At 42.7% G+C, this 23,200-nt stretch overlaps 2 protein-coding genes across 9 annotated transcripts in view; one reads left to right on the top strand and one right to left on the bottom strand.

Moving 5' to 3' along the window:
• The window catches only part of GPCPD1 (glycerophosphocholine phosphodiesterase 1), a 36,880-nt gene extending 22,109 nt beyond the window's left edge, over nt 1–14,771 (top strand). For 4 of the 8 annotated variants that reach the window (XM_060272401.2, XM_088665564.1, XM_088665566.1 and 1 more), the window contains exons 12-21: nt 1,055–1,147; nt 2,442–2,519; nt 4,346–4,385; nt 5,344–5,405; nt 6,249–6,314; nt 7,605–7,741; nt 9,724–9,859; nt 10,077–10,237; nt 12,562–12,599; nt 13,140–14,771. In XM_060272401.2, the coding sequence (XP_060128384.1) occupies nt 1,055–1,147; nt 2,442–2,519; nt 4,346–4,385; nt 5,344–5,405; nt 6,249–6,314; nt 7,605–7,741; nt 9,724–9,859; nt 10,077–10,237; nt 12,562–12,599; nt 13,140–13,192 (864 nt within the window). In that variant the 3' untranslated portion in view covers nt 13,193–14,771. The remainder of the gene's footprint in view (nt 1–1,054; nt 1,148–2,441; nt 2,520–4,345; nt 4,386–5,343; nt 5,406–6,248; nt 6,315–7,604; nt 7,742–9,723; nt 9,860–10,076; nt 10,238–12,561; nt 12,600–13,139) is intronic. The other 4 variants (XM_060272399.2, XM_060272400.2, XM_088665562.1 and 1 more) reach the window with 1 other exon arrangement.
• Nucleotides 14,772–16,081: 1,310 nt separating this feature from the next.
• LOC148686160 (uncharacterized) lies at nt 16,082–21,533 on the bottom strand. Its single transcript, XM_088665567.1, has 3 exons — nt 21,269–21,533; nt 19,446–19,813; nt 16,082–18,636 (listed from the first exon to the last, which is right to left on the bottom strand). The coding sequence occupies exons 1-3, from the start codon at nt 21,325–21,327 to the stop codon at nt 18,509–18,511; spliced, it is 555 nt and encodes a 184-aa protein (XP_088521693.1). The 5' UTR covers nt 21,328–21,533; the 3' UTR covers nt 16,082–18,508.
• Nucleotides 21,534–23,200: the final 1,667 nt, after the last annotated feature.

The following is a 23,200-nucleotide window of genomic DNA, read 5'->3' as shown; positions in this document are numbered from 1 at the left end:
AAATACATAATATTTTATTCATTCAGTGATCATATATGCTTGCCTTTCAGGGCAAAGTCCTCCCAAGGCCACTTGCAAAAGATCACAAGTTCCATAGAAAGACAGGAAAAATTATCTCTATATACTAGCAGAGGCTCACAGGTGGAGCTGTACCAGGGCCGGCTCTAGGTAGAGCCCTGGTGGCGCGGAAACCATGCTGCGCCCTGCGAGGGCGGGGGCGCCGGAGCGATCTCTGCCCCTCAGCGCCAGGGCGCCCGACCTGCTCAAGACTGCCCTGAGCTATACCCAGGATGGGTGCCAGGGTGCAGCTTCCTGTCCCCCTGATGACCTCAGCAATGACAGCTGTTAGCATTTCCAGTTATTAGAAAAGGCGAGCCTAAAAACCAAGGAACAGAGGGCTGAATTGTGTTCAGTTTAAATCTAAGGAATCATGTTGAAGGAGAGCGGTAGTACATAACCCACAAGGGACCATCATAATTCCAAGACTCACTCTTCCCAGTCACTTTTTTCCTTCTGCAACCCACTGCTATATTCAATGTCTGCTCACAGGATAGATTCCCCCTTTCCCCCCTCTAAAGTTATGAGCAAGTAAACGCATTAGAGAACTTCTACGTTTCACTATAAGAAGGCTTAATGTTAGAAGCTCTTTAGATGCTTATTCGTCTCCCCACCCCCTAAAAAAGAATAAAAATAAAAGATCAGTCAATTTTCTATCCTGTCACATTTATATTGCACATACAAATAAAATCAGAATGAACACTATAAAATGAAATATAAATCGTTACATAATACCATGCTTCTCATAAAACTCACATTTTATATAAAAATGATGTTGCTGTGCTTGGAATTATAACATGTCAGTCTCCTCAAATAGAGTTTTAGTTTCTTTCTAGACTTTCTCTATAAATTGCTACAGAATGCCAGCCAACACTCTATTGTGTCTTTTCACAGTTGGTGGAAATGTGTGTGTATATTTGTCTTTGTTTTATATATTAGCCTTTCATATGCTAAAATCTATTTGCTGTCCTCTTCTCCAACCTTTCTTTTCGCTTAGGGAGCAGCCTTTGTGGAATTTGATGTACACCTTTCCAAGGATCACGTCCCTATCATATATCATGATCTTACTTGCTGTATTGCTATGAAAAAGGTATTTTTAAATGTGTTGTTTGTTTTACTTGGCTAGCATTTTTGAAATGGGCAGTAAAATAGCTTTATCTCAAGAGACTTGGATTGGTGGTAATATAATGAAAGTACTTATTGTGCTTTTGCAAGATTTCATCTTGACTTCCTTTAGTAGAAGTTCATAAAATGAGGTGGAAAATATGCTATCTTGTTCATGTTGTGATTCACAGGCAGCCCTGTTTGGGGAAGCTTTTAATGTTTAATAGATTATTGCATTTTAATGTTCTGTTGGAAGCCGCCCAGAGTGGCTGGGGAAACTCAGCCAGATGGGCGGGGTATAAATAAGTTGTTGTTGTTGTCGGGGTATAAATAAGTTGTTGTTGTTGTTGTTGTTGTTGTTGTTGTTGTGTTGCTGACCACAAATCCTATATCTCTATACATATTGATTAAATAGACTAGAATTACAAGATTGAATTAATTTAGTTATTTCCCCCCTCTCAGTGGGAGTATAAAGTGTAAGGTTGCTTTGAATTAAGAACAGTGGTTTTAAAATATTTTTCCTTCAAGGAATAGTCCAAAAAACTAAGGGCGGTTTATTTGCAGGAACCTGTTGTTTATCTGATGGGCAGAGATTCAAATGTTTTTAGACATTATTATTAAAGTAATGTGTCTGACCTGAAACAGGGAACCAGGAAAAAAAATGTATTGTGTTCTGAAATATGTTGAGCACTGTCTTGCATATGAAGTTTGCAATATGAAGATGATGTCCACATTCAGATATCATAGTTTAGCATGGACATGAACAAGCTGGAATGAGCTGCGCCAAACCTCAGGCTCCCCTGCTTCCTCTTGCCTCTTCCATATGGCTATAAAGTCTTGACAAATGTTCAGTTTTCCTTAGCTGTGATTGTTCTTTCATCTGAACTGCCCAATTATGTTTAATATGAACTACGGTTTATTTCAGACAAACATACAAAGGGGTGGGGAAGGAGTGACTTAAGCTCAAGACTCACCTAGGCTCCTTTACATCATGCTAAACTATGGTTTAGTATGACATCCAGATGTGGCTGCTGCCACTGTCCCAGTTTTTCCCATTATGTTTATTCCAAGTATCTTAACACAAACGAAACCTGGGATTTTTTTTTATCAAACAAAGGTATTTGGGATTATTAGTTTTTAGACTTATAGCTTGCTAGCTGAGTTAAACGTAATGGATCAAAGAGCTTTAAAAGCAGTGAGTACAGCCTTAGAAGAACTCACACTATCCAGTACCTTTCTAACTTAATCTTTTTTCTTCTTTTTCTTTATTTGCTTAAAAGAAAGATGAATCTGAGCCAGTGGAACTGTTCGAGATTCCCGTAAAAGAGCTCACATATGCCCAACTGCAGTTATTACAGGTATTGTACCAGGCTGGCCCTGTACCAGGCTGGCCCATGAGGCCAGTAAATTGTTTTAACTTAACATTTCTGTCCTATCCAACATAGGCCATCAAGGCAGCTCGTAATTTTAATAAATGGATAAAACACACCGATTCCAGAACTGAACCAATAACCACAGTTAATTGCAGTAATGTGAAATTACAAAATGCAGCTTTCCACTTCTGGATCGGCCTGATCCAAATACTGTGGAAACAGTAGTTTAAACTGTCTTCCTGAAAACTTAAACAGATGGAATCTGGCATGCAGCTGGCATGCCTCCTTTTGAAAAGGAGCTCAAAAAAGTGGGAAATGACCCTGCTTTTCATGGCAACCACTTTTTAAAATATGTATGTGTGTGTGTATATATATATAGGCATAGAAAGCAGTGCCTGTCCAAATGATAGCAATATGCAAGGGGAGCTAAGGCTGTAGGCAAGGACCAGCACCTTGAACAGAGCCCAGAAAACCACCGGTAATGAGTGAAGCCTTTTGAAGGTAGATGTTATAACTTCCTTTTGGCTGCTTGCAGCTGGAAGTTAAGCACTGATGCTTTCAGCCAGCTGCAGTTTTCAAACCACAATTAAGAACAGGCCTCTGAAAGCATATCACTGATTAAACCAGGAAGTAACAAGTGTGTATGTGACTGCAGACAGTTCTGTGTTACCAAGGACAGGACATAGTTATAGGAAGAAGCATTAAAAACATTTTAAAATGTTGTTGTTACTTCCACACAAGGGTTACGGAAGGCTCAAACTCGTGTTCGACATCAGTGATTTGAAGCATTGTCTATATTCTCTTTGTTCCAGAGAATGGTCTTTGCCATGGAATACTGCCTTTGGAATAGGCTCTTCTATTTATGCTAAGCATTAAGGCCTCATAAGAAGAGCCCTCCTGGATCAGAGCAAAGATCCATCTAGCCCAGCCTCCCATGGAATGGGAATCTTAAGGAAAGATCAAAATGGTTGCCGATGTAGACTTGTTTTATCCAGAATAATATAGATGCATACCAAGTGCTTCTCACAATAGCCTTAACATGACTTAATACTCCTCTTTGGCTACTAACCTTCATTATCTGCTGCAAAAATGCTCTAATACATTTCGTATTAAAACGGCAGTATCAAAAGGTGTGGGACATTTGCAAAGCGATTCAAAACATTCTGCTTCTTCCACAGAGGGAATGAAACGGCATCAGTTCTGCCATGGTCTGGCTGCACTCAGCTCACCTATCCCCCTCTACTGCCAGCTCACAAAAAGTGCTAGAGTCCTATTTGCTAGGCTCAAAAGGGGGAAACATTTGGAACTGCAAATTCCTGTTGACGGGCTCAAAAGCTCCAGGAACTCATGATACTGTATAATACATCCCTCAGCAAAAACTCAACATCATAAACTACTGCTTTGGGGTGGGGTGTCAGGTTGCTGAGTAAGATTTTGCTAGTCCTTGGAGGCAAAAAAAAAAGTTATGTTGCTTAGTTTTTACTTAATAAACTGTTGCTCCTAGAGACCCAGCAACAGAATCCTGTTTCTCTGTGTTTATTAAGCCCTGGGTTGCTGGAGCCTCACACAACTGCCAGCAGCTGAATTTGACCTAGTGCAACTTAAAATTTAAAAAAGTATCCCCAGGCATCATGAATTGTCTATCAAACTATCTGAATTCCCAAGACGACCAAATAGGAACAAGCCTTCCTTCTTGCTGTAGACTGCACTCAGCATTATTTTGAGGCCATTGCAGAGACACTGTTCAGGAAATGTGTGGGCAATACTCGAAAGATACCTTTTAAAAGTGTCTTGTGTTTTCCTCCTTGTAGCTGTTACATGTGACTGCATTGAAATCCAAAGATAGCGAAGGTACGTAGAAGCGCCGAAAAATTTGGTAATTCTCAGCTGTTCTTCCATTCATAACCAGCATATTGGCTAGTTAATATTTCAACGGTTGTCTCTGGTGTTTTTGTAGAATGAAGTATCTCCTCCCAGTACTTTGGAAGAGCTTGTGCAGACATTTATTGATTTGTTGAATGAGAACAATAGCTCACACTACTTATGTCTGAGATATGGCAGTTATAATCTATTGGCCTGGTAGAGCTTCACTCAAGTCTGCTTTACTGCTAAGCTTTTATCTTGGCAACAAGTTAGTTAATATTGGGCCAGTGAAGAAGTACAACTACTTTTAGTGAAGTGTAGAATTTAGATAACGTGTCTCCTGGGTTGGCAAGGCCATTTAGAACGGTGTTATGGTACAGAGGGAGGGGGGATGCTTGGTTCTTTGTATAAGCACCCAGGACTTATTGGCATATCTTAACCGCTTCCTGCTCTTCAGAATGGACAGAAGAGAGATAGAGCAAATAGGAGATGGGCAGAGTGAGGGCATCTCTCTCTTGGTAGCAGGAAGCTGTTGGAAGTGTTGCAGCAGGTTTTCCTTTTGCCTTCTGCTTTGGCTTCCATGCCTTTGTAAAGATGAGCTAGGCTTGCCAGTAGATAGCAGTGCAGCTTTGAGCAGGGTCAGTGGCATCCCTAGAGGTGCAGCACGACCAGTCTGCAAGTTGTCAGTTATGAATTAACTCGCTCTAGCTAGTAATCACAGTTTTTGTGGCACTCTATGGGCAGCATCCAGTGATGCTGTCCCATTTGCGCAACAGACTTCAGCTCATGCAACAGGGTGTCTTCATCCTCTCCTACCCCTGCACCCTCTCCCTGTGTCCCCAACCTTCTAGGGGACCGTAGGGGAAGGAAAAGATGGGGAAGCCTCATTTTTACTTAACTTTTGCTTAAGACTTCTCTTCAAGGCTTTTATACATTTTTCCTACAGAATCGTTTAAAGAAGACAAAAATGCTCCTTCTGACACACAGCCATTCCCCTCCTTACAAAGCGTAAGTAATCATTTGTTCCACCTAGGTTTATTGTAAGCTAAAATTGAGAATGGAAGTGATAATTAAAGCAAAACCTAATCCAGTGGAGGCTTGCCTTGACAGAATGGAAAGGGGGGGTGGTTTTTTAATGCCAATTCCCCCCCTCTTCTGGTTAAGCCCTGTTTCTCCCCAACCATAAGCTATAACCAAGGTTTATTCTTCGTTTACCACTCATGGTTTGTTCAGAGAGAGAAACCAGGAGCCCAGGTTTGCATATCACAGTAATTGGTAGGTACATCAGTAGTGGGACGAGAAGAGCAGCTGCAGTTTTCACTCTCGGTGCCCACACACTTCTTTATTTCCAACAAGGCATGGTTTGATTTAGCGTTATGTGCAAACAAGGTCCTTGTCACAGATGCCATTGATAAGCTAAACTGATATATGCATGTCTTTGCTTCAGGATCTGTTTCTTGGTCAGGGTTTAGTGTGACAGAAACAAAATCCAGGGAGTGTCTGTGTAGATGCAGGTGCAGAATTTTTCTTAACTATATGATTGTTAGAATAGCATGTTCTAGACTGCTAATGTGGTTACCATTTGCAAGGGAAATCCTATACAGTGGTACCTGTAGTGGGAGACCCCATTAGCTAAAGTGGTACCTCAGGTTAAGAACGGTTTCAGGTTAAGAACAGACCTCTGGAATGAATTAAGTTCATAACCAGAGGTACCACTGTAGTCTACTGGAATTCAATTTCCATAGGCTCTACAGAGTCATTTTGATTTCAGACATAAAAGGTGAGGGAAATCACCCTTAAATTTAACACTTGAGCACAGTGTTTCCTGACTTTTATTGCTTTTCCACCCAGGTACTAGAAACCATTCCTGAAGAAGTTGGCTTTAATATAGAAATTAAATGGATCTGCCAGCAAAGGGTAAGAAAGTCTACTAACAATACATCTTAAACATAGTAGCTTGCTGTTTCATTGTAGTGTTTAAATTATAGAAACTGATTTGGTTAAATAGTACATTTCTGCTTCTTTTTTCCTTTGATTCTCCAACGGTTAAAGTACCGTAAGTGAACGCCATTTCTAAATTTAGCATTGTTTTCTAGCTCTGGAATCTGTGGTTCACACGTCTAATTCTAAGGAACAGTTACTGAAAATAGAGGCACTGTTGGTTCCATCTAACCCAGCCTGTTGTTGGAAGATGGGACCACCCACCAGTCCCTACAGATCAGTAGAGACAAATCTATGATGGCCGAGATCAGGCGCACTGCAGAAGAATGCCAGGAAAACATGGTTCTGGGTGACTAAAGCAAAAGAGCAAAGTGAGCTTCCTGCAGGAGAAGTTAATTAAAACCAAATCCTACAGGGTGAAATAATGGTGCCCCTGTGCAAGCAGAACTGACTTTCACTTGTGCTCCCCTTCTTCAGCCTCCCTCCATATGTCCCCCCCCCCAAGTCACATCCACAAGCTTAAGGATTCTCCAGATGAGGCTGGGGGTCATGCAGGTGGTTCCAGGACGGAGGGGAGGAAGAGCCAGTGGACAAATGGAAGTCTGCTCACGCGACATTGCTGCTTTTACCCACAATCTCTAACCTGTTTGCTGGGTGGGAGGGGATTTCCTTCCTAACACCAAATATGATCATCAGTCCAATCATGACTGTGATCTAAGCTGATGCTCCGGTAAACGGAATATATTTATTGGATTTTTAAACTCCATGCCAGCATAACATGAGCTTCCCAAAAGAATTATCGGCTACTTGATGTACACTGTTTAAAGGGTGTTTTCTGCAACATTAATTTATTAGGTGGTTAAAAATTGTGTTTTTGTGACCAACATAATACAGTTCATGGCTGATTTGTTAGGTTATAAGATTTTAAGTGGAGGTCAGGAACGATAGATAACAATTCTTCTGTACTAAGCAGGCAGCCCTGTTTTGGAAAGCTTTTAACTTTTGGTGTTTTGTGGGTTCCTTTATACTTTGTTGGAAGTCGCCCAGAGTGGCTGGGGAAACCCAGTCAGATGGGCAGGATACAATGAAATTATTGTTATTGATATTGTTATTGTTTTGTTTTGTTATTAAGTTAACCAGAATAGAGTAACTTGCCTTTTGTGTTTCAAAGGTACAGCTTAATCTTCACCCATATCAATGGATGTTCATGAACTTTCAAGTTAAATAACCAAAAGTGTCTGGTTTCTCTCCCCCCTCCATTTCCAGGATGGTTTATGGGATGGCAATCTTTCAACCTACTTTGACATGAACCTCTATCTAGACATACTTTTGAAAACTGTTCTGCTCAAGGCTGGACACAGGAGGATTATATTTTCTTCATTTGATGCCGATATATGTACAATGTGAGTTGATGGAAATACTTAATAACATTTCAGAGAGATGTATTTTTAACTTGGAGCATCTTTATTTCAATAGTGTTAAAATAATATTTACTCACAGATGAAGGTTCATATTTAACTAAGAAAATCATCCTATATAATAATGTCCATGTTGTCCCTGCGTCCAGTTGTCCCGTGTGTCCCTGGGGTACTGCGCATGTCCCCCAGAGACACAGGGATTGGACGGAGGGACAACCAGGGACACAGGGATTGGACCCGCGCTCTCGGGACACAGGGAACAGCCAACTGCCGCTCCACCAACCGCCGCTCCGAAGCCCAGTCTCATGCTGGAGGTGCGCGGTGAGGCGGCGGGGGAGAGAAGCGCTCTCCCCCCCCCCGCAGCCTTGCCGCACACCTCCGGCATGGGACGGCGCTTCCTCGGGGAACCCGAGGAAGCCGAAGCGGCAGCGGGCGCGGAGGGAAGCCCGCTTTGGCTTGGCGGCGGCGGGAAGAAGGGGAGGAATTCCTCCCCTTTTTCCCGCCGCCGCCAAGCCAGTCCCGGAGCCGAATTGCGGCGCGGCGGGGTTTTTCGCCGTTTGCCTCCCCCTCGGGGGAAGGCAAACGGCGAAAAGCCCCCGCTGCGGACTGGCTTGGCGGTGGCGGGAACATCCCGCCACCGCCAAGCCAGTCCCGGAGCCAAATTGCGGCGCGACGGGGTTTTTCGCTGTTTGCCTCCCCCAGGGGAAGGCAAACGGCGAAAAAACCCCGCTGCGGACTAGCTTGGCGGTGGCGGGAAGACCCGCCACCGCCAAGCCAGTCCCGGAGCCGAATTGCGGCGCGGCGAGGTTTTTCGCCGTTTGCCTCCCCCTCAGGGGAAGGCAAACGGCGAAAAGCCCCCGCTGTGGACTGGCTTGGCGGTGGCGGGAAGACCCGCCACCGCCAAGCCAGTCCCGGCAGGCCGCTTCCTCTAGCGCCCGTTTTTAAACGGGCTAAAATCCACTAGTTCTCTCATATCAGTGGTGGGGAAGCTGTGACTTCCTAGCTGCTAAGACACAAGGCATCAAGTTTTATGCTCAAACTGGGCTTAAAATTTAAAAGGAAGGCACAGGCTATAAATTCTTCTTCCGGTCTATCAGGATCATGATGGTGTGATAAAGGGCTTAAGGGGTATGGGTCTGAGGCTAAACCATCCTAAAAGGCCTGCTAATTATACTCCTTACAGATATAGCAAAGGAGAATGAAAAGTAACATTCAGCTGAGGCAGTACTTCTGGGTAACTTTTAGGCAGGAGCCTTGAGGCACGATTCCTCGATTTAGCAGGTGATATTCCAGAGAGGCAAAGGACGCCACAGGATTAGATTTTGGAGAAGGACAGACCTGCCTGAGCCCTGGCCTACCTCTGGGTAATGGCAGACAAGCCTTTAATATGTCTTTTATGACCAGAGTGGGGTCTCACTCTGCTGATGAAGGCTACCTGTGTCAAAATAATCGAAATTCATTTACTTTCAAAGCAGCGGGAACATGGCACTGCAGCAGGCGCACAGATGAATGTCATCATTTTCAAAATTTTCAGAAAAGGCTCTGCCTACATGCATCACATTATAATGCTATCATTTGATGACCGTGGAAGCAAACAAACTACATGTCTAAACTAATTGTATACAATCACCGAAGTCGTTCAAATCAGCAAATGGTTTTCATCCAGTCTACTGTAATATTTTTTTTGGTCTGGGCTGCTTTAAAAGTAGGGTTTGTGCTTTGTGAAGAAGAAAATGGAAGGGCAGGTGTTTTGTAGCATGTCTTCACTTTTCCAAGTAGATTATATATTATAACCATTTTCATATTACATATTAAAAGTTCTACTTAAGAATGCAGAGTTATTCAAAAATGTTGGCTTTATATTTTGCAAGAAAATTAGTTATAGTTTATGGGTGATTCCTGGTCTGGTCTGATTCAGGGATTTTTCCTATCCAACTTGTAAATTAGTTCAAACTTTTTTTTTACAGGGTCAGGCATAAACAAAATAAATATCCCATATTGTTTCTAACTCAAGGAAAATGTGATACTTACCCAGAACTTATGGATCTCAGGAGCCGCACAACGGCTATTGCCACAAGTTTTGCACAGTTTGAAAATCTGCTGGTAGGTCATAAAGCATCTAGACAATTATATGTGGTAACTGCTTTTGAAATGAAGATTGTGCTTTAGCTATAATTGTCTTTTCTACAAATACTAAGACCTCAATGTATTTTAACATAGTTGTATAGTACTCAACATGCCTAACGATGTGAAAGATTAATCCTTGCACTGCTAACATCTCAGCTCTGTATGGGTAATATTTCTTTTTTCTTTTTTTCAGGGGATTAATGCACACACAGAGGAGTTGCTTATCAATCCATCTTTTGTTGCCGAAGCCAGGTCTAAAGGCTTAGTTGTCTTCTGCTGGGGCGACAAAACAAATGAGCTAGAGAACAGGAAGAAGTTGAGGGACTATGGAGTTCATGGTCTGATATATGACAGGTATCACAGTATTTAATATATTGAATATGATCAGTAAAGAGTTTATAACTGCATTTAGATTGCTGCTAAGATAGCAGGTGAATCTTGGAATCCAGAGCTTTTAAAACCTTGTCTCAAATAGGCAAACATGTATACATACCTGACCCTCCTTGTATCATTTCAATGGTAGTACTAGTTTCTATGTGATACACTCAGAGCTTGCCCTAGAACAATATGCATGTTCAATGTACCTTGAATTCTTTTTTTGGGGGGGGGGGGGGAATAAGCATCAATATACAAAATACACCTTTTTAAATACTGATATCACTTTAGTGATATACATCTTGAATGCAAAGTTTGTTAAGTGGCATATACTACCTTTTCCCTGTTGGCTGTAATTTAAATAGCTTGTACCTTTTACAGTGGCTCTTCTCTGCTTAATTTGCATTTTCCAATAACTCCTCATGTCCTCCTTTTTGATCGTGTTTGGCTTTGTTATGGATTGCCTCTTACGAATAACATGTACAAACACCTGTATGTAGATCAGCATTAAATTGCTCGGGTAGCTAGCCAATTAAAATCTTCCATGAAGGGAGCGCATCTGCTGCTTCTGTGGGCTCCCGGGTACTGTACTGGTATAAAAAATGTAAAACCAGCACGGGAGAGAAATTCCTTAGTCTTTACTATCCTTTAGTCATCAGCACAAGTCGAATAATATGCAGCGTGTCCCAAAGAGCAACAGGGAGGAACAGTTGTAGATATTCTGCAATCTGACACCTTTTAGCACAAAATCTTTTATTTTTACTCTAAATTAACCTTTCCCGTGCTAGATGGCATCCTTAGAGACTGGCATGAGTCATGCTGAAGCTCACTTGACATCTACACTGACTCTTCAGGTGCTATGTGGGTGGAGGGTGGACTCTTAAGTTCTCCTGACCCCTCCTTTAAGCACAGCTGAGTGGTTGAGAACTTTACATTTACTTCCCTAAAGCCCAGACAACACCAGAGTCTTATAAGACTACATGAACTATCCTTGGAACTCAAGTGACGGTTTGTTCATGCTGTCTTTAGAGAACAGGAAATCAAATTATTGGCAGTGAATGCCTCCAGTTGAACCCTCTTTTCATTCTTCATGGTTTTCATATTAATCCCTTTCTATTTTATATCACGAAAATATGACAGTGTGGTCTAGTGTATAAGATCAGTTTTGAGGCTTGGACCATAAACATTATTCTCACATCAAGGAGTTTTTGTTTCTGGTTTCCCTAATTTAATTCCCTGGATATCTGAAAACCATTTTCGCAGAGCATTACTAATCATTCTGTTCACATGGCTGCACAACAGAGAAGTGCCTGGACGGTTTCAAAGAACTGTAGTTTGAGAAGAGAGGGTTTGGGTTATTCATTAAATAATGCCCCCAGATTTGGTGAGGGAATGCAATAGCTACTAAAACTTTTAGTAGCTACTAAAACTTTTAGTAGCTACTCCAAACTATATTTTAGTTGCTCCAAACTATATTTTAAGATGTAAAGCTAACTTTAAAATAAAAACTGAGTACAGTGGTACCTCTACTTACAAATTTAATGCGTTCTGAACGCACATTCGTAAGTAGAAAAAAATTGTAAGTCGAATCCCATAGGAATGCATTGGGAGAAAAAATTCGTAAGTAGAAGCAACCCTATCTAAAAATTCGTAAGTAGAAAAAATCCTATCTAAACTACATCCAAGATGGCGGATGGAGCTCCATTCGTAAGTAGAAACATTCGTAAGTAGAGTTATTCGTGAGTAGAGGTACCACTGTACTGTTTTATGACTGCTCATTTAAATGGCTTCAGAAATTTGGTCACCTAGAGCATGCCTTATAGGTGGAGACTGAACAGTCTTTTCCAGGAAACCCTAGGTACAATAGCAAGAGATTTAATTCGTATTCAACCTAAAGCTTTCAAGATTTAATTTCTTGCTTCTTTATATGGGCAAACAATCATGAATTCACCAAGCTTGGAATCCGTAGGTGGAAGTGCCTGTTCTCAGAACCAGCACTGGAAGCTATGGAGGCGACCAGGGTGGGGTGGGGAGGGGTCAATTCAGCTTCCTTTCTGCACCTGCCAATCATTGTCCACAGAGTTCTGGCCTTTGAGGCCTTTAATGGAAGGCTAGAGTTATCGGTCATGTTACGAATGTCTGATGGGACTCCTGAATCAGACATTGGATCCACTCTCTATGCAAATCCCCCAGGCACCTGTCTCCCAGAGACAAGCAAAAATTCTAGGTGTGCTGTATTCAGGAGTAGACCCTCTAAATAGGAGAGTAACTAATCCCTGACACCTGGATTCCTTTTCCTCTAGACACTCACCAGATCCTCAACTTACAAATGATGTGACAGGTTTGTACTTGCTGACCAGAATGCTTTTTTTTTAATAGAAAAGTCCATAACTCCACAATGCTTTCTCCTTACTTTAAAAACAAAAATTGGAACGCTCTGATTCGGTAGCAACGTATGCACTATGTTCTTTGCAGACTTTTCATTCATTTAAAGGTTGAAATGGTTGTGTGGCATGACATGCAAATAGTAAGCAATGCCTGTATCTTGTGCCAATGCATGCATCAGAACTACTGGATGGATTTATAACATGGTGATTTCTAACACCCAGGAAAGCCACTCCATAACTTTGCTAGCAGGGTTGCCTTGAAGCTTTCACTTGGCGACATGCCAGATGCTGTGCACCCTACTTCTAGAACTATCACTGGATGAAATATTTGAGCGCACAGGCATATAAAAGCAAATTTCAGTGTTAAAACATTGGCATAAAACTTTTTGGGGGTGAAGACTTCGGTTGTGCTGGGGCATATATGCTCTCTTGTGTATATAAGACCTTGAGTGTGCCTTTGCATTCTTTCCTTTCTCGTTGTATGTCTGCCTTAGGATTTATGACTGGATGCCTGAACAACCAAATATATTCCAGACCGAGCAGCTAGAGCGGTTGAAGCAGGAGGTACCAGAGCTCAAAAGCTGCCTCTGTCCCACCGTGAGCCACTTTAGTTCTGTAGCTCTATGTAAGTGTAGTAATAGCACCATCAAAGCAAGGATGTCGGAGAGTTCAAGCAGTTTTTAGCAGACTCCATGCACAGAGGAATGCTGTTTGGTATGTTCTTTCCACTGAACAAAGCTAGCAATGCCTCACTGTTCTTGCACCCAAACGAAGCAATAACACATGGTCCACTGTAGAATATGAAAGGTCGTTGCTCAATTGTCAAAGCCATTGCTAGAACGCTTGGTCAGTGTAATTTACTCTACTCCTGTGTTTTGAACTGACCAGTTTAATGCGGAATCTGTGTACTGTAACATACGCACCTGGTTTCTGAGCAATCTGAAATGCAATCGTTGCCTAAGTTGCTGGGATCTCAACTGCCAAATATCATTGTTCAATTGATTTGACTCCAATACTGGTGGAGAAGACTGTACTGTATAAGATAATATTTGGCCTGGGGGGAAAGGTACCTCAGGTGCGTGCATTTGCACCGATGCACGCATCTATTCAGACAGGTGTGCCATCACATTGAAAAACTGCAATTGTAGCTTCATTCCCTGCTCCACCCCACCCCCCACCCACCCACCCCCGTTGCCTTCAGGTTGCTGCTGTCTTGTCTTTTTATTTTGCCTGATACAATGATGAATGGCATAACCTCTGCCTAGCAACCTTCAGGTGAATGGTACCCCTCCTTCACTGTTTTTGTATCTAAATTTTGCTGACGCACAGAATGTTGTCAATCACTAAAAGCCAAATTGCCAGTGTCTGACTATAGGTTTAAAATATATATATATATCATTGTACTTAAATGTTAAAGGCACAGATGCACAATACAAAAGCCAGTAAGTACTGCACATGAAGCTCTAGGTGTTTGCAGCAGTCCTTGCACTCTTGTGGTGCTATATGATGCAAGGGTAGTAAGGGGCTGAATAAAAATGCTTAAATCTTTTGGTCTTGCAAAACCACAATCCCTTTATATGTAGATAGCTAAATGAGGTTTTTATCATCTTTTTTTCTGGCCACTAGCAGCTGTGTTAAAAAAGAAAGAATGTTAGATTTGATTTTCAGAATGTAATAGGGTTGTAGTCTTTAACCTCTGGCTAATGTACTGTGTATAACTTATTCAGAAATTATGATATAGAGTATTTCGTCAAGTATGTATGTTTGCATGTACTTAAAACCCATACCTCTCTACAATACCAGGTAATTGAAGCTCAAGTATCTGTAACTTTTTACTGAAGTGTTCAAGTGCATAATAAAAAAGGGGGGATCCTTCTATGGCAAATCAACAATTGAAAACAATAGCTTGTATAATATGAATCTTGTCACTGCTGTACAAAGCTGACTATATAAAAGTTCAATAAATGCAAGTATATGTACATGGTTTTTGGTCTGTACTACTGAGTTGTTTGGTGGACGTAGTTTGTCTTGATTGCTTTGTATTGAACTTGCTTTTGTTGAAGAGCAGCCTTCAGGTCTCTGGGAATGATCTTATTTTAAAAATAAAATTTTATATCTAAATATAATCTAGCTCTGCATTTGATTTTTTTTATTTGATTTTACAGCTGTAGAAATAATTTTATTTTTATGTAAGCAAATCATTGCATTTGATCCTAGGAATCTATTCAAATTATACAGCTATTGGTTTCAGCCATGTGTGCAATATATAACTATGGCCTAACTATGAATTTGGTTCTTGATCATCCAACTTTTTAAGGTGGTCTAGACTCCATGCTCTGTATGTCTGCAGGGTGAATGAGCACATTTTAACATGAATTCTCAGACTGCTTATGGCACCCATATTTTTTCTGAGCCTTGACCCTTTTGCTTTGTAATAGTCATGCTTCCATCCTGGATGTTGAAATAGCTAGGATTATAATGTTCATGGAGTGCCAAAATACCTGCATACACTTTGCCAGGTACCCATGTGGCTCTCTGCTCTGCTCCCAGTTCTCTTTCTGCAGTCAGTCAAGAGCAGCAGTACCATTGCCCCCCTAGTCTTATCTAGATTCCTGCATGCCTCCGACCAACCAGAATGAAGAAGAGGCAGAACATGTGTGGTATCTGCTTCTGAGCAGTTGGAGAGAAAGGGAGAGTGGAGTCACAGAGCTGAGGGGAAAAACACATTGAAGTGAGCTTCTCCTGCACTGCTCTATTCTCCCTATTTTCTTGCAGGTAGCATGAACCAACAAGATGCTTTCCCTTATTAGCATTCCTTCCTCTCTTCCTCCAACATTTGCCACCCTCCAGCAGTTCTTTCCTCAAACTCCAGTACTGTATTTCTTTTACTCCTTGCTCTGGAAACTTCTCCTCAAGCCCTACATTCCTAGAACTCTTCCTCAACCTTCACACAAGATATTCTGGAAGAAGGCAGTTTGCAGGCAACCTCGCCTCTTTTGCTCCAAACTTAACTTGCTAAAAGATCCGTTCCTTGAAAGACCGGTTGCCTGACATTTGGGTTTCCAGCCCTGTGTACCTCCTTAATCCATCTGTTGAAGAATTTCACTTTCCAAACACTGAAGGCAAACTGACATTTTTCCCGCATACCAGAGAGTGACCTTTTAAGCAGAACAAACACGTTGGGTGGGGGAGAACCACCTTCGCTTAAGAAATTGGGGGGGGGATATGTTTAGAGTGTTTTCATTTGATTAAGCAGTTTAGGGTAAGCTATGAGACAGTCTGTACTGACTGGCACCCCCCTCCTCAAGAGTTTTGTTTTCATATGCTGGAGTCAGCACTGTGCTTGGCAGTACCCTTGAATACTCATGGTATAAGTTGGGGAATAGAACAAAGAGTTCAAGGCAGTTTCACTCGGAGAATTTCAAAAACATCACAATAAACTTTGACCAACTTTATTCAGGGGAGGTTCATGGACATTTCCTAGTCCTGCTTCATGGATGTGAGTGAGAAGATGGTATTCCAGGAGTCTCAAAATGCACCTTATGATTAGCTACTGGGCTAAGTTCCATGAGCTAGTAGTGGGGTACAAAGGACTGTACAGCTTGAGGCCGGGATATTTGAAAGATCATCTCATCCCCTATGTGCCCAACCGATCACTGCACTCAGCAAGGAGATGGCATCCTTCAGGAGGTACATTCTGCACAATTCCAGAACTGGACCTTCCCTTTGGAATTCCCATTAGATATCAGACAAGTGCCATCTCTACCATCTTTGCAGTGCTTTTTGAATATATCTCTTTCAACAAGCTGTCCAAGTGGAGATATTTATCCTGGGTAACTGTGTCAGTGTGTGACAGCTGGAGGCTACACCTTAGTTCTCTAATCACATTTGCTAAATAAAGAGCTACCATTGCAGTACTTTAAGCCAGGGTTAGGGGACCTGTATCCCTCCAGGTGTTCAATTCCCAACTCCCAATAGTTCCCAGCCATTATGGGCAACCATCAGGGATGGTGGGACCTGTTGTCTAGAAACAACTGGTGGACCACAGTCCATACCCCTGATTTGAGCAAGCACGGGAAGACTCAAAGTCTACTCTTAAGACTGATGGATGAAAAGCAGCAAAAGTGACAAAGATGTTTCTAACCCAAGGCTGACCTTTGTGGCAAGCATTTAAAGCCTGTGACCCTCCAGATCAGGCATCCCCAAACTGCGGCCCTCCAGATGTTTTGGCCTACAACTCCCATGATCCCTAGCTAACAGGACCAGTGGTCGGGGAAGATGGGGATTGTAGTCCAAAACATCTGGAGGGTCGAAGTTTGGGGGTGCCTGCTCCAGATGTTGTTGGACTCCACATCTGTCCCAGCCAACATAGACAATGGTATTTATATGGGAGCTCCACCCTTCCTTCACTTCCACTGAAATCACAAAGAATTTTAGGAGCTGAAATGCACTTTCAAAGCATCAACATTACAACAATTTTTGGATTCATAGCTACTTTACACAAGATTAATGTTAACAATACTGAAAACTCTAGCTGTATCGTAGCTGAAGGAGGAAACCTGAATAATACCGTATTGGCCTGAATATAAGCCACACCTTTAAAATTAGGGGGGGAGAGAAAAAGACAATACCCGAATATAAGCTGCTCCCTTAAAATTCCGCAGACGCTCTCAGCCCATTCCACATGTCTTTTTTCAGCAGCGAAATCATAAAGTCATTAAAAGGTTGCAAATTTTAGCCACACTTTAACTTTTCTCGTTTGGAATTTGGGGGAAAAGGTGAGACATATACGGTAATCCCTTTTGAAAGAGACCTTACCAAGCGTCAGAACTATTGATCATTTTAGTTTTACTATCCTAACTCTCTAAATAGCTTAGAGGCTGGATTTTTTTAATGATCAAGCAGAATATAAATGTTGCTAAATCAATAAATATTTCTTATCCGCCCTTTCCCCCCCCCCCAGTATTTATAGACCACTTTTCACCACAAATGGTCTCAAAGTTGTTTACAAAACAAAAATTAAAAATGCACCCATCAAGTAATATGGTGCGTAATAAAAACGAAAAAATGACCTAATGACACTTACTTTAAATGCCTGTGGGAATAGAAAGGCCTTCATCAATTGCAGGTGAAGACTTCACCGAGAGTTGGAGTCAGCAAAATCTGGAGAGTCACCAGCAACCCAGCCCCCACTTCAAGCAATGTGATCAGGTTGAAGCATTCCTTTGCAAGCAGGAAGTCAGGGAGACACACAAAGAACCTTCACATCTAATATATACCCAGATTAATGTGCTTAAAACAAGAACTCTGCCAATGTTGCCGGGGTGAGGTGGACTTGAACCTTTTGCCAGTAATAACAAAGAGGGAAATGATAGCACAGCAGTGTGCCAAAGAATAAACAAACAGCTTTCCTTTGGGTCACCGCCTGATCCACTTGACCCTCAAATCCCAGTACAGTAGCTAGTTTGTTAAGGGAGCAGGAATTTCTGCTTTGTGGGGGATAAACTACAGATCCCAGGATTACACCAGCTTCCATTTAGTAACTGTGTTTCTAGGCCAAGAGACGGCACGGAATCACACCTGTTTGGGGGAATCACACCACTAAAAGAGAGGAGGAATGCCCATTTGCCATATTTTCATGATTTTTTTTCAAACACAGCCATGGCACCCTTTCCATATTCCTGCTCCCTCCTGTCTCTCAGTTCAGCTTTCATTTGAAGGCTGCCTGCGGGATCTACATATCTTCTGCAATTGGGAGGATAATTATGAGTTAACCTGACCCCGTGCAGGGAGACCCACTTGCCAGCATTTCTGAAACAAGGACATCCACATGCTGACATGCCTGTCGATGATCAAGGCACTTTTAATGGGCGACTGTTGATGCAGCTTTCTGGGATGACTCAATCTCTTTTATGCTGGGCACCTTCCTGGGATGGTGGTTGAGGAAATGAAAACAAAAGGCTGGTGTGACACTCTTCTTATCTTCTTGATCTGAAAGAAACAAGCACACAGCAATCTCTTCTCTGGAAATAATGATAATTTGTGGGAACATAATAGCTAAAAAAAAAGATTTTAGAAAAGCACTAGCAGGCCTTGGGATGAAAATGTTTCTCTCATAAAAGCAGGCTGCTGAGGAGTGCAGCTACACAGAACAACCTAAAGGTAAAGGTAAAGGGACCCCTGACCATTAGGTCCAGTCGTGACCGACTCTGGGGTTGCGCGCTCATCTCCCATTATTGGCCGAGGGAGCCGGCGTATAGCTTCCAGGTCATGTGGCCAGCATGACAAAGCCGCTTCTGGCAAACCAGAGCAGCACATGGAAACGCCGTTTACCTTCCCGCTGTAGCAGTTCCTATTTATCTATTTGCATTTTGACGTGCTTTCGAACTGCTAGGTTGGCAGGAGCTGGGACCAAGCAACGGGAGCTCACCCCGTCACAGGGATTCGAACCGCCAAGCTTCTGATCAGCAAGCCCTAGGCTCAGTCGTTTAACCACAGCGCCACCTGGGTCCCAACAGAACAACCTACCTTCTCTCAAATGGGTGGCAAGGATGGTGATACAGCCAAATTTATTTTATTCGTAAGAAGAGCATCTCCTAGACCAGAGGTGACTTGGGGGTCCACCCTGAGCTGCCAGTGGTGATTGCTGTGCCTCCCCCCCCCTAATATATTTCTGCTCATCTTCCTGCTGAAGTGGTACAACCAGAAGCCAAATCCTGCCTAGGCAGACAGATCAGCTGGCTGGATGGCACATACATTGTGACAAGCCATTTATTTCAATTCTCCTACTCCCCACTGACCTTTCAATACCCTGGAATCTATCCTTTTCCCCATTAGGCCATTTCTGTGGGTCTGCTGTGCGCCAGTGTCCTCCTGTCTCCTGTCATCAGATCTCTCAAGGTGCTCTCCATCTGCATCTGTTTCCCCTTTGCATGGGATGTCAGAAAGGTTCTGCATCGCAGTCTGGTCCTCTCTCTGCCCCTGCTTAACATCCTGCAGAAGATCTCCATCGTCCTTGGTGATGTGCACCATTGCTACAATGGTGAAGGTGTGGCAGTGCCCATCGATCCTCTGCTTGTCTGATAAAAAATGGGAGAGATTATCCATCTTCAGTCTCTCCATGTTCTGAGATTCCTCATCAGAAATTGCCAGATCAAGGATGTCTCTCCTGGAAACGCAAAGAGATCAAAGTTGGGAGGCATACGAAGAGTTCTCTACACATTTGAGTCAAGCTACTCTTCTTGAGAGGTTCTATTGCCAATGAGGGAAGAAAAAGAAAGGATGAGTGGGGGGGGGTGGATCATGTTTCTTGATCTCTGTTTAGCTCTGTATATGCATTGATATTAATTAAAATAAATCCCTACCCACCAGCAGCAATAGCAACAGTGGAATGGTCACCCTTGGGAGGTTGTGGCCTCTCCTTCCTTGGAGGTTTTTAAGCAGAGGTTGGATGGCCACCTGTCATGGGTGCTTTAGCTAAGATTCCTACATTGCAGGGGGTTGGACTAGATGACCCTTGGTGTCCCTTCCAGCTGTACAATTCTGCGATTGATTCTATGATTCGTGCCTTCTAAAGCACAGGTGGGCAACCTGCAGCCCAAATCCTGACTTTTTTTGCACCCCCTGACACCTTTGAAGTTGCCCTGCTCTTCCATGCCATCAGAGACTGCTTACAGATTCTCATTGTTTTGGGGTGGGATTCAATCATGTGCAACAAATTCAGATCGTGCAACTATAGTAGAACAGGAAGTCTTGCAAAATAAAAGCACTTCTCCCCCCCCCCCAAAAAAAAATTGAAGTGAAAAGGAAAGTAGCAATGACAATCTAACCTGCCGGCAAAAAAATCAAAATCAAAATGAATGCTCAATAATCAGGTCATATGGAAGTACCCAAAACGCCATCCTCCTGTTCCTCCTTATTTTTCCTTGCTTTTAAAAGTGTCCCCCGCACACACACACTTTCTATGTCATTTCAGAACAATTGGAAATGGGGAGTATTGCATTTGATACAAACACATTGTGTTTTAAAAATAAAGCCACAGAGTGTTTTCCCCAGTTGTATGGCTGAGGGAAAAATATTCCCTGCCTCACACAAACTGGCTGAGAACAAATTGGTAGTCTTGTATGTACATCCGTGAGAGCCTCCAGACTGTCAGAAATATGAAGGAGCCATTCAGGCATACACCAGGAAATTTAGGTTTGCACAATTATAGTGGATTAAAGCACTCTGTTGCCCTGTCCAAGAAGCAACAGCATCTTTCTTTCCAACAGCCCAATCCACCCCTGATTTATAATAAGGCTTCAATGATTTCCTAGCACACCGATGAGTTGGTCAAATGGTTCTTTAATGAAACCCAGTAATGGATGGATGGACAACACATCTCACCTAGGTATCATATGTTTAAAGTATATTTAAAACCCATAACTCTCCCCTCCGAATCCTGGGACTTTTTAGTTTGTTAAGGGTGCTGGGAACTGTAGCTCTGTGAGAATTAAACTGCTGTTCCCAGGATTCTTTGGGGAAAGGCATGCCCTTTAAATGTAATTTGCATGCAGACATCCCCTCCACCTATGATGCCAATTTTCTCCCTTTAGAGGAAGAGTTGGTTTGATCCTGAACATACCTTTTATTTCTGTCAAAGCACTTGAAGAAATTCCAGCATGTTAGATTCTGTTTTGCCATCCTGTTGTTCTGCTCCCTGAAACCTGTTGAAATAGTGGTGATATAGTCCTGCCCTCTGCTTAGTTCACTCACAACTGAGAGGCTGGAGAGGAGACCATATTCCCCATTGAGTTTGTGATCTCAGGCCCAAAAGCACCTCAGAGCCATTGTGATGCCATTGTGATGCAAGAGACCTCTTGTCCAATCCTTGCCATCCTCTTCAAAAGCTGTGTCCAGGAAATAGCTTGGGCAGTGCCATCAATGCTCTTGGTAGGTACCCATGAATACCTGTCTCACCGCAACTTTCTCTGGTCAATCTGGCCAGGGATGATAGAGCTATAGTCGAGCACAGGCATCCCCAAACTGCGGCCCTCCAGATGTTTTGGCCTACAACTCCCATGATCCCTAGCTAACAGGACCAGTGGTCGGGGAAGATGGGAATTGTAGCCCAAAACATCTGGAGGGTCAAAGTTTGGGGGTGCCTGGTCTAGCAGCATCTGAAGGTCTATAGGTTCCCCACCTCGGATATATGACATCACTGGTGCTAAGTCACATACATAAACCAGAGCATTTCTGAAGACAGCCCTGCATAGGAAAGTTTGCAATGTTTGGTGCCATATTGTGTCTTAATTTGTTGGAAGCCACCCAGAGTGGCTAGGGTAACCCAGTCAGATGGGTACAGCATATTCATAAATTATGATTATCCTTATTATTAATAATTTTCTCCGGTATAGTGAAGGATATGTGGCAATCAATATTTCCCTCATCCGTAATTAATTTTATGAGGAGGGCTTCAGTTGTCTTAAGAGTGCCATAGCATCATTTAGAATATTTTAAGTGGTGAGATATTCTTTCCCTTACTTTCCAGATGGCTTCCCAGAATATCCTACAATTTCCTTTGCCCAACTAACTTTGAGCCTGGCATTGACAACTGGGTAGGAGGCAGCCATTTTGTATTAAGCCATGCGCTGGCGTCCAGGTCAAGGGAAGCCATAGTCCCATTCTATTCTGCCTTGGTCAGACCCCGCCTGGAGTCCTATGTCCAATTCCGGGTGCCACATTGGAAGGAAACTAAGCCTTATGAGGAATGTTTGAAGGAGCTGGGTATGTTTAGGCGGGGGGGGGGAGAGACTGAGAGGAGATAGGATAGCCATTTTCAAATATCTCAAGGGCTGTCATGTGGAGCATGGATCTAGTTTGTTTTCCCCCTGCTCCAGAGTGTAGGACCAGCATCAGTGGCAAAAAAGGAGACTATAACTCAACGTCAAGAAGAAATTTCTGTTTGACCCATGGAACAGACTCCCAAGAGAAGTGGTAGACTCTCCTTCCTCAGAGGTTCCTAAGCATAGGGTTGGACAGCCATCTGACATGTATGATAGTTGAGACTCCTGCATTGCAGGAGATCCCTTCCAACTCTACGATTCCATTTGAGCCAATGATGAGAATTCATTAAACGTGTATAGCACCACCCTTCACTCGTGGATAGATCTCAGGGTGGATTTAGTACGGCTTTGTAGTTTATTCCTCCCTACTGAACCCACCACACCTGCCAACCGAGAAAAGGACACCATCCCATGTGTGGATTCATACTGAAACACGGTGGGTGGCGATGCTGCCATAATTCCCCTAAGTCATGGAAGCAGCCCAAAACTATTTTTCCGCAGGAGCAACACAACTTCAGCCGTGTTTACTCAGAAGAAAATCCTGCTGAATTGAACAAAGAATTGCTCCCAGGTAAAGTGCGATGCTCTTCAGCAATCTGCCCTTGCCTTATAGACATTGCCATGTCACAGACTCTGCCATTCCATGGCCTTTGGAGTGCCAGGATGATGCCCTCAATGCTTTGACCCATGTGGTTGAATATATGCTATATGGTAATTTATGGAACTAATAG

This window comes from Zootoca vivipara, chromosome 3 (genome assembly GCF_965207765.1).
Source record: "Zootoca vivipara chromosome 3, rZooViv2.hap1.1, whole genome shotgun sequence".
NCBI classification, from domain to species: domain Eukaryota; kingdom Metazoa; phylum Chordata; class Lepidosauria; order Squamata; family Lacertidae; genus Zootoca; species Zootoca vivipara.
This window is presented reverse-complemented; position numbering and strand designations above follow the sequence as displayed.

Bases quoted from the DNA above. Each gene is read 5' to 3' on its own strand.
- LOC148686160 (XM_088665567.1), bottom strand. From the start codon at position 21,327: ATGGCAAAACAGAATCTAACATGCTGGAATTTCTTCAAGTGCTTTGAC. The intron at 19,814-21,268 runs GTATGTTCAGGA...TTGCGTTTCCAG, and splicing joins TGCTTTGACAGAAATAAAAG to GAGAGACATCCTTGATCTGG. The intron at 18,637-19,445 runs GTCAGTGGGGAG...TGTTTCTTTCAG, and splicing joins AGATTCCAGGGTATTGAAAG to ATCAAGAAGATAAGAAGAGT.